At 40.5% G+C, this 10,490-nt stretch overlaps 1 protein-coding gene across 4 annotated transcripts in view; it reads right to left on the bottom strand.

Annotated features, from left to right (window-relative positions):
* Window positions 1–1,574: 1,574 nt before the first annotated feature.
* LEO1 (LEO1 component of Paf1/RNA polymerase II complex) overlaps window positions 1,575–10,490 on the bottom strand; it is a 32,407-nt gene continuing 23,491 nt past the window's right edge. For 2 of the 4 annotated variants that reach the window (XM_081508211.1, XM_081508214.1), the window contains 2 exons: window positions 8,268–8,365; window positions 1,575–1,818 (listed from right to left, as the gene is read on the bottom strand). In XM_081508211.1, coding sequence (XP_081364337.1) covers window positions 1,714–1,818; window positions 8,268–8,365 — 203 coding nt within the window. In that variant the 3' untranslated portion in view covers window positions 1,575–1,713. Of the gene's footprint in view, window positions 1,819–8,262; window positions 8,366–10,490 lie in introns of all 4 variants that reach the window. The other 2 variants (XM_081508213.1, XM_081508212.1) reach the window with 2 other exon arrangements.

The raw sequence follows: 10,490 nt of genomic DNA, 5'->3' as shown, positions 1-10,490 counted from the left end.
ATGTGCTTGCAGAGGCTGGACCCTTCACTGCCAAGCTCTGCATAGAAGGGGCAGGTTAGGAGATGAGAGACTCCAAGAGCTTAGTCATTGTCACATAAGTGTCTACTAGTAAAAAAAACAGAAACTATGTTGTCCTAGAAAGGACAGAGTCAAAAATGAAGGCTCTCAAGGGCCAGGCATGTTTCAACTTGATAAGCCAATAGCAAAGGGGCTACAGGTTTGTGAGTAAGGAAAGTGACACAAAGGTGAGTTAGGACCCTCTTTTCTTTCAGTGTCACTTCTCTATAACCAGGCTTCAGGGAGAGCCTCCCATAGGTGGCCACCATTCCCAGATTGTATTAACAGCCCTAGTCCATAATGGAAAGATTAGTCTATGTAGAGAAGAGCACTGTAGAAAACACAAATATGTGTCTTACAGATTTAAAATATATCTGCTAACTCAGCCATTTCTACTATCAAGGGGAGTCAAATTTCCCTCCCTCTGAATATGGGCTCACATTAGTGATTCACTTCCAATGAACAGAAGGTGGTGGATTCTGATGTGACTTTCAGTGCTAGCCATAAAAGGTACTCTCAAGAAAAGGTAAAACAGCTCTCTTGGGGTGCTCACTGTTGAAGCCTGTCACCATCTGTGAGAAAGCAGCGCCATGCCTAGGATGCAACAAATGAGATACTCACTATAAGGGGTGCCAAAATCTCAGTGATCAAGATAAATATTGCAATACATTTTAAACCACAAAAAACCCCACTGAACAAAACATCAAAATTTTAAATAGAGATGATCCATGGAGCTCTGTACTTGTACAACTCCTGTCACTTGCCTTACCCTAATCTGTGACCTGCTAGATCATCTTTATGTGAATTTTTGACATTTTGTCCATCATATTTTTGCACTAATTTTAATTTTTTAAAATGCTGTATCAGAATGTTATTTAACTTGATTACTGTAGTGGGCTGAATAGGGACCCTTCCAAATTCATATCCAACCAGAACCTCAGAATGTAATTTTATTTAGCAATAGGATCTTTGCAGATGTAATTATTAAGATGAGTGGACACAGGACTAGGAGTGACTCTAAACCTACCAATGCGTGTCCTTAAAGGAGAGTGGGATCTGGCGACAAGAGCAGATACACAGTGAAACAACCCAAGTGAAGACAGAGGTGAGATTAGAATTATGCTGCTACAAGCCAAGGAACACTGGAAGCCTCCAGAAGCTAAGACAATGCAGGGGAGGAGTGTTCCCTAGAGCCTTCAGAGGGAGCGTGGCTCTGCTGACACCTTGATTTAGGACTTTAGGCTTCAGAACTATGAGAGGATACGTTTCTATGGTTTGAAGTCTCCCAGTGTGTGGTACTTTGTTATAGCAGCCCTAGCAAATGAATACAATTATGGAAGCTTTTTGTACCAATTTTTAAAAACTCTGCACCCCAGAAGAATGCCTCACTTGCTTCACTGGGCCTTGGCCAGGCTTCTTTGTAGGGCCTGGGAGGAATGCACTAAAACCTAAGATTTAGTGTAAAGCATGAACAAAGTCAACCTGCTTCAGAAGAAGGCCATTTCTTGAACAAAGACTTGCTTTTAAAAATTTTTTATTACAATTAAAATTACTCAAAAGCAAATTGATTTCTTTCGATCAAAATAACTCATGTTTACATCATATTTATAAAACAAACTGTACAGTAAAATATATAAAGTTTTCACATTTTGTACTTCAATCATCATCTTCTTCCTCTTCATCACTGATCACATACTTCTTGTGCTTTTTATTTGCTTTATCGTCATCTTCTGCTTTTCTTTTTCCAGAAGGCTCACCCTCCTAAACAGATAAAAATCTTTAAAGTCTAAAAGTTCATAGAGAATATTTCTAGAAAGGTTTATCAGAAGTAGCTCTGAGCTGAATAACCCTCGGAAAACCCAAAATAACATAACTGTTGTAATAAGAATGTTTACCAGCTGTAAAACCAGCAGTTTAGGTCATGGCAGTTTCCAAATCTACAAGTACTAGAGGTGTTCAAAATGACTCCAGAGTAATTACAAAACTAATCCTAAAACCCAACTTCAGGACCACAAGGGTGAGCTGATAGGCAATTGTGACCCAGTCTCACAGAGGGAAGAAGCTGTTGTACATGGAGAAGGGCTGCAGAAAAGCGGAAACAGGCTTTGCCCTGGGAAGGGTCAGCACGCTCCCAAAGAGGTTAGCCTATTAACCACTTGTCCTGCTGAACAGTTCACTTAAACTCTTTTTCTCCACTTCCGCAGACTTCACTTCTTCATTATGTAAAAAAAAAATTTAAAGACTGTCAATTTTAAAAAATAATTTCTTGTTTTGGATGTACTAAAAACTCATCAAGATTTTTTTTTTAAATATTTAAGGGAGTTCCCTGGTGGTCCTGTTTAGTAGGAGTCAGCCTGGCAATGCAGGGAACATGGGTTCAGTCCCTGGTCTATGAACTAAGATCCCACACACCGCAGAGCAACTAAACTGGCTTGCCACAATTAGCGAGCTTGTGTGCCGCAACTACTGAGCCTGTGTGCCGCAATGAAAGATCCCACATGATGCAACGAAAACCTGATGCAGCCAATTTTTAAACAATTTTTGAAGAAATTAAAGGCCTTCATACACAAGTTTCCAAAGCTTAAAATCATGCTGCACAGTGTTTTAACAGAAACAAAAAACTCAGGAAGTTAAAACAAATTTTACAGACAGAATTCAAAGATCAACACTGAATATCAAATATTGATTAAAATGAAATGATATGAAATGTGACACTCCAGAATTACCTTAATGAAACTCTTCACCAAAAATAAGACTGGGTGAACAGTTTAAGGCTGAAGCTGCGGAAGGCCAGGCCTCTTACTACCCTGTCCAAAGGACTGCTTCTGGATGTAGCATCCAAGCAGGCATGGCCACTTTTTCTGATGGTCCCTATGCCTGGCCTCTGAGGAGCAAGATGGTACCTCACACTTGTTTCCTGCCTTATTATCCCAAATGCATCCCCACAGATCTGAAGTCACAGGAGAATTCAAACAGGACAGTTATGAATCCACAGGAAGAAATTCAGAGGTCCCCCTGCACTTACTTCCCAGCAGGCGGCAGTAAAGTTACCCCAACAGCAAGCCTGGAAGATGGATCCTGCCCTCAAGCTCTGACTAGCCTCCTATCTACTTCCCAGCCTTGGGCAAACCCAGATACTTCTCTCCCAACCCCACATAGGCAAAAGCAAGGAGGACATTCACTACTACCACTATTTTTCATTTATTTTCAGCTGATGAATCTTATCTTACACGCAAGCCTGTTTGTGGCAACCTTGCCCAAGTAAATTTCAGTGTGTATGGTCTCTTCAGCTCTAAAATTCTTTAATGGGTTTGGGTGAGTAAAAGAACAGCTGGCATGGTGCTTCTGAAAGCTGGGAGCACCTGTCCTGAAGGGTCCTAGACAATGCCCAGCAGCTCGGAGGGCAGGAGCCAGGTCAAAGCTCTCCCAAAGGGGTCTAACCAGCACCAGTTCTAATCCTCTGTCTGGGGTAAGACACTCCAGAATTCAGCTCTGAAAACCCTTCCAGGACTGACTGCCCTGGCAGCTACAGACAAGCACAGTGAAGTCCAGCAAAGGCATGCAGGCCTGCTACTCTCAAGATTTAGAAAGTCAGTGGCAGCCTTCAAGAGATCTCATTTTGAGAAATTAGTAGGAGTGTGGGATTCTGCCTCAAACTTAGCTGGAATAAACCCTTGTGCCATGTAAATACAACACATGACAAAAATATATTAGATGAACACAAAGCTTCCTAATATAGTCATGAATGAGTTCCTGCATGCTGAGTCGCTTCAGTCATGTCCAGCTCTCTGCAACCCTATGGACTGTAGCCTGCCAGGCTCCTCTGTCCATGGGATTCTCCAGGCAAGAATACCAGAGTAGGTTGCTGTGCCCTCCTCCAGGGGATCTTCCCAACCCAAGGATCGAGCCCAAGCCTCCTACGTCTCCTGAATTGGCAGGTGGGTTCTTTACCACTAGCACCACCTGGGAAGCCTCATAGTCATGAATGCAGGTCCCTAAAGACAAAGGAACAGGCAACCCACAATTATACAGGAACTGTCTTCTAACAATTTATTTTTTAGGTTGATTGGAAAACTCACATTATAAACAGCTCTCAGAGTTTACTTAACCCAAAATATACCTAAGAATATATACCAATTAAGGTATCTTAAAGTACAAGAAACCAACACCCAGACAGCCAAGGCTTCCAGGGAAACATACCCTGAACCTCGGCCTTGGGAAACCCTCACACTGGAGGGGAAGCTGGGGCTATAGTTGTTCCAAGTTGCTGATGGCTCCATAAAAACGGGGGCCTCTAACAGAAAAGACGAAGCTGCCAAGGGGGGAATGGAGGTTCTATGAGGCAGAGCTGGGGGAGGAGAGAGACACAGAGAGGAAGCAGACCGTCAGCACCACCACATTCTAGGCAGTCCTCAGCAGGTCGCCTCTTTTACTCAAGAAAGGTGAGGCCTGGACATGCCACCCTTTCTTCCATTGGCTGCATGTTCCTTTCCATGGGAATCTTTCCCTTTTCCACAGTTTCTTCTACTAGTACCAACCTTTCACTTTGGGACTGATTTAGGTTTTCTAAAATTTTCTCTGCTTACATCATGTTTGATGCATGTGACAAGGGCTCAGGGCCGGGGCAATGGGATGATCCATAAGGATGGGATGGGGAGGGAGGTGGGTGGGGGGTCCAGGAAGGGGAACACATGTAAACCCATGGCTGATTCATGTCAATGTATGGCAAAAACTATTACAATATTGTAAAGTAATTAGCCCCCAACTAAAATAAATAAATTTATAAAAAAAAAAAATAATAAGGGCGGATAAAAAGCTCTGTTTTTCTTTTTTGTAACTTAGACCCTATTGGGGAAGGCAAATAAGCATTCACTGTGACACCTACTTTCATATCTGTTATTAACTAGAATACAACTTTATAAGGCAGACAGCGTTAAGTCCCATAGAACGGGTGAGGAAACAGACTTGGAAATGTGAGATGACTTGCTCAAGCCAATACAAGAGGGAGAGGGTAGCCCCAAGATTCAGCAATCCAGAGCCCTGTCCTTTCCCCCATATCAAGGAATGCTCTCATGACAATGGTCATTCTCTGGTGTGGGGACTTAAGGTTTGAAAACTGGCTTAATCTCAGAGGACTACCTAGACTCATGGCGTGTGGGTGGGGTTTAGTGTGCAAATAAGGAGAGAGGCCTAGAGCAGGTTCCCCTTCCCCCGCCTCTCCCACTGTAACCCACTCCGGGACTTGAACTGGGGTAGGGAGGAGGTTGGGAGGACCAGGCAGAAGCGAAGTCTCTGTTGTCAGGAAAGGAGAAGCGGAGGGGACAGGAAGAGTATTCAGCGAGGAGTATTCGGGTGAGGGAGGTAGAGGGCAGCTCCTGTAACAGACAGCCAGGAGGCATTCGCAAGAGATATTTTTAAGTCACGCAGTTACAGGCTTGTAATTGCCCGGCCTCGAAGAAGGCTATCTGATGGATCCCATGTGGAAATCTCATTTCTGAGAATTCTAGGAATAAACAGAAGTCCCATGGCACTTTTCAATTTTCATTCAGTTTCTGCTTGCCAATAAATAAAACGGCATCTGCTTAGATGACGGTTGCTGTTTGCCAACAGTTCAACACACTGTAAATGCATCATTAAGACATCTCCTATCTAATTTAAAACAAATATGTTGCAGAATAATTTAACAATTTTGTCTATTTATCTTCCATAGCATACCACTTCCAAGGAAGACTGGGAAATTCTAAATATTGTGATTAACAAACAATAGCACAAGGACAAAATTTCGTTTCACATGAGAAAAGAGCTCATGCAAGTTCACAGTTCATAGAAGGCCAAAATGATCAAAGTACATTAAAATCATGAATAACAGGAACACAACAATGTTTGCACAATACGGCAGAACAGTCCTTTGAATAACCCTCTCACTGAAAATAACAATGATGAAAAACTATAAACAAACCCAAGTGATGGCAAGAAAATAAGGTATAATCACAAGCCAAAAATGAAGCAAAACCAAGAACCCACAGACGAGCAGAGTACTAAAGCAGGCTTTCTCCTTGAAGACAGTTACCGAACTGTATGAACACAAGCTCTGCTTTTATGCCTTGCAGGGTGCTGAGGACGGGACCCAAAGGCCAAGTGCAGCAGATTAACAACAGACCCCAAAGGCCTGTATCTTTACTGTTAGGTGAACTAGAGATAAGCCCAGGCCCCCTTCTCTAAGGCAGGGGTCAGCAAATCCTTCTGGTAAAGGGCCTGAGGCTAAATGTCTTGGGCTTTACAAGACACATGGTTTCTGTTCCAACAAATCAACTCCGTCACCACAGAAGGAAAACATCCAGAGACAAAACATAAATGAATAACTATAGGTAGATTCTGAAAAAAGTTTATTTGAGAAAAAAAAGAAAACAGGTGGCAGGCTAGATTAGTCAGAGAGATGTAGTTTGCCAACCCCCGTTTCAAATGTCTGCAAGGGTAATTTCCAGTCTCTAACATTTGAACTAATTCAGAGGAGATTAAGAAAAAAATTAAACATTTCTAGGAAAATTCATAACAACAAGTCAGAACCCATACTTCCAGTAAAACTAAAATGACCTGTTCCAAGAATATAATTTAAAGTAGTCCCAAGGTACTCAGCAGAAGCAAATATGTATCATCTTCAGAGGAATCCATCAATCTAGGCTATAAAACTGTCCACTGATCTGAGTAAATCAATCATTTAATCACAGAACACATGGAGAAATAAGTCATCATGAAACAGCTATCAGAAATAATAAGAAGTAAAACCACATATGTAAAGATTTCAGAATTATCAGATATAAAAGACCATACCAGTAGATTTAAAATACTTAAAGACATAAAGGAGAAACTGAAAAATATGAATTAGGAGCAGGATTTTTTTAAATGACCAATTTGAAAAACTAAACCTCTAGAGATTAAAAAAACTGAAACAATTAAAAATTGAGTAAAAGAGATCAACAACATATTAGACAGCTAAGGAAAGAAGCAGTGAACTAGAAGAAGCTGTCCAAGAATGCAAAGAGAAAAAGACATGGAAAATATGAAGGACAGCTTGAGAGTTATGGAGGACAAAGTGAGAAGGAATAACATGCATCTAATCAGAGTTTCATGAAGAAAGGAAAAAGAATGGTACCAAGTAATATATGAAGAATTAATGGCTGAGAAATTTTCAGAACCAATGAAAGATATCAATCTATAAATTCAGAAAGTCTAACAGATCCCAATCAGAAAATTTAAAAGAAATTCAAAGTAGGATACCACAGAACAGTTCAAGAACACCAAAAATAACAATTATCTATACAGACTTAAATAAAATAAGTAAGTCCTGGGTATGTAATGCACAGCACAGTGACTGTAGTTAATAATACTCTATTGTACAACTTAAAGTTGCTAAGAACAGGGATTTTAAAAGTTCTCATCACAAGAAAAAAATATACATAACTATTGTAGTGATGGATGTTAACCAGACTTACTGTGGTAATCACTTTGCAATATATACATATATCTATCAAATCATTATGTTGTACACCTGAAGTAATATAATGTTATATAAAGTCACATGTCAGTTATATCTTGAAAACAAGACTTAAAATTTCTCAGTACCTGAACTCTCATAATTTGAAAAGGATACTGTTAAAAATATAAGTTAAAATTCCTTTAAAATTTTATTATTTCAGTAACACATGGAAATTTATTTTATTGAATTACTCAATACTATTTCAAATATTAGTTCATCTACATAAAAAGAAAACAGATTTTTCTACCATAAGAATTATTTCTGTAATTTTAAAAACATATTGGAGATTTTTAAAAAAAGAGCAAAAGAAAGAAGAGATACACACTGTCTACCCACACTAAATGATTTCTATAATAGTTCTCCAGTAAAGCCTGCCTATCTCAGGGCATGCCTTCTCCCTGGTCTCTCCATCTACCTGGCATGCCCATCCTGGCTGGTGTGCCCTGTGCTAGCATTCTTTCTTCAACACACCAAGAAGAGGTCTCCTTCTCTAAGCAGAGGTATTAGATGCTCTTCTGGGCCACTCCCAGCCTGTTTCTGGATTTATCTCACTGAGCTTCAGTGAAGTGTGTAGACATATGTCTGTGTTTCTAGGCTGTGAGCTCCTCCTCATTCCAGGCATTGATATGTGGGTACAGGGTAAACCTCTAGAATTGAATAAATTTGGTTTTACCTCATCACTGGTGAGTTTCTTTGCTTTGAGTAATCTTTGAGCCTTATCTTCTTCTGATCCTTCATCACTGTCTGACGAATAGATTCTAGCTCGTTCTTCTGAAAGCAAAGAGTAAGATTTGTGAGTACTTTCAAAGATAATCCATTCCTGGATCTTTCTTCTGATGTATATCTTCAGTTCCTTCTGTATATTGTTTACAGAGAAGCAAATAATGAAAAACTTTTAAAATTTCAGACTTCCCTGGTGGTACAGTGGATAAGAATCCACCTGCCAATGTAGGGGATACAGATCCAATCCCTGGTCCAGAAGAAATTCCACATGCCACAACTAAGCCCATGTGCCACAAGTACTGAAGCCTGCACTTCTAGAGCCCGTGCTCCACAAGAGAAGCCACCGCAATGACGTCTGTGCACCACAACAAAGAGTAGCCCCTGCTCGCTGAACCTAGAAAGCCTGCATGCAACAATGAAGATCCAGCGCAGCCAAAAATAAAAAAATGAACTTTCAAAATTTAAAGATAAATGTAAACTGAGATCTGTTGGAACGAAGGACTTGTCCTCTCAAATACGAGACTGATTTTAAAAAAGTTTTTTTTAAGGTTTGTGTGCAATATGATTAAAGAAACAGACATCACTATTCTTCCAAAATAGCCTGAGTCATTCTTTCATAGAGGTAACAGTTAACTCAAGCTTTGGAGATAAAACAGGAAGTGGTTTCCAGGGCCTGTAAAGACCACCTATTGCCAGGAAGACATTTCAAAGGGAGATGGAGACGAATAAGTCTGTGAGGATGACCCAGCTCAGGTGAAGCACGGGTGAAATAAGAACAGTTGCTACTAGACCAACCTCCTCCCTTCATAGCCCAAAGCCCTCCTCTTCTCCCTACTCCCTTGCCTACCTGACTACCGGACAGAACTGATTGTTAACAAACTTGCCTGTTAGGGCTGTAATCAATGGGGAATTGAATATTATATAACTCTCTCCTAAGACATCCTCAATTTTTTGTGTTTTTATTTAGTTTATATGGCATGTATTTCTACAATTAATCTCTTCTGTGGGAAAGCAGCACTAACGAAAAAATAAAAGGTCTTTATACTGTAGTCCCAAAATAAATAATAGGCAGGTAGGAAGGGTGCAAAAAATCCACCAGAACAAATGCAGTTGCTGTTAAACAAAAGGAGAAAGGCATCTCATGGGATGGTCAGAGAAAGAGAAAGCTGGGTGTTCTTAAAATTTATCATTCTAACAGAGCAAAACCATTAACATGGTGAACCAAGGTTTTGTACAGTGATTCCCAAAGCTCTATTAAAGCCCATCTGGAGAAAATTAGATCCTCATTTTACCGATGGGCAATGTGGTATATTCAGAGATGTGGAGTCACTCCTGAAGCTGATGAGTGGTAAGTACAACGATGATAGTTTTGTGTGACATTTATTTAGTACTTGTTATATGCCGAGCACTGGATACAGAATTTAATATTCAGTATGTCAATCAATTTTCAAAACAACCTCATGGTGTAAACACTTACTAATAAGCAGCTTTTTTCTTGATAAGGTAACAGAAAAGAGGTACTGTAACTTTCCAAAAGTCATCCAACTAAAAAGCGGCAGGGCTAAGATCAGAGCAGGCAGGAGGATCAGGTGTACAGCCTGGTCTTCCACCTTCGAGTTCAGTTTACTTTTCAGCACGACATCTCACTTGCTGGCTGCAGGGAAACGTCTAGAGGCAGTACTGTGGCTGAGACAGATGCCTCAGAAGTCAGGCCGCCTGAGTCTCGAACTCTTTGTGTACCAGCCATGTCTTTGCGCAAGCCACTCAACCTCTCAAAGTCTCAGCTTCCTCAATAAGGGTGAGACAAAAATGGACCCTGAGGCATTATACTTAGTGAAATAAGTCACACAGGGAAAGACAACCACCATATGATCTCACTTACATGTGGGAGGTGAAAAAAACAGAAAACAAAGAACCAAGCGCATAGATACAGAAGCCAGATTAGTGGCTGCTTGAGGTATGGTGTGGAGGGTGGGGGAAAAAGGGAGTCAAATGGTACAAATTCCAGTTATAAGATAAATAAATCCTGGAGATATAATGTACAGCATGGTGACTAAAGTTAATAATGCTGCACTGCATATTTTAAAGTTGCTGAGAGCAGACAGTAAAAGTTCCCATCACAAGAAAAAGAATTCTACAACCGTCTTTGGTGGCAGAAGTTATTAACTAGACT

The sequence above is a fragment of the Giraffa tippelskirchi genome, chromosome 7 (assembly GCF_054371585.1).
Source record: "Giraffa tippelskirchi isolate mGirTip1 chromosome 7, T2T-mGirTip1v1.2.pri, whole genome shotgun sequence".
NCBI classification, from domain to species: Eukaryota; Metazoa; Chordata; class Mammalia; order Artiodactyla; family Giraffidae; genus Giraffa; species Giraffa tippelskirchi.
This window is presented reverse-complemented; position numbering and strand designations above follow the sequence as displayed.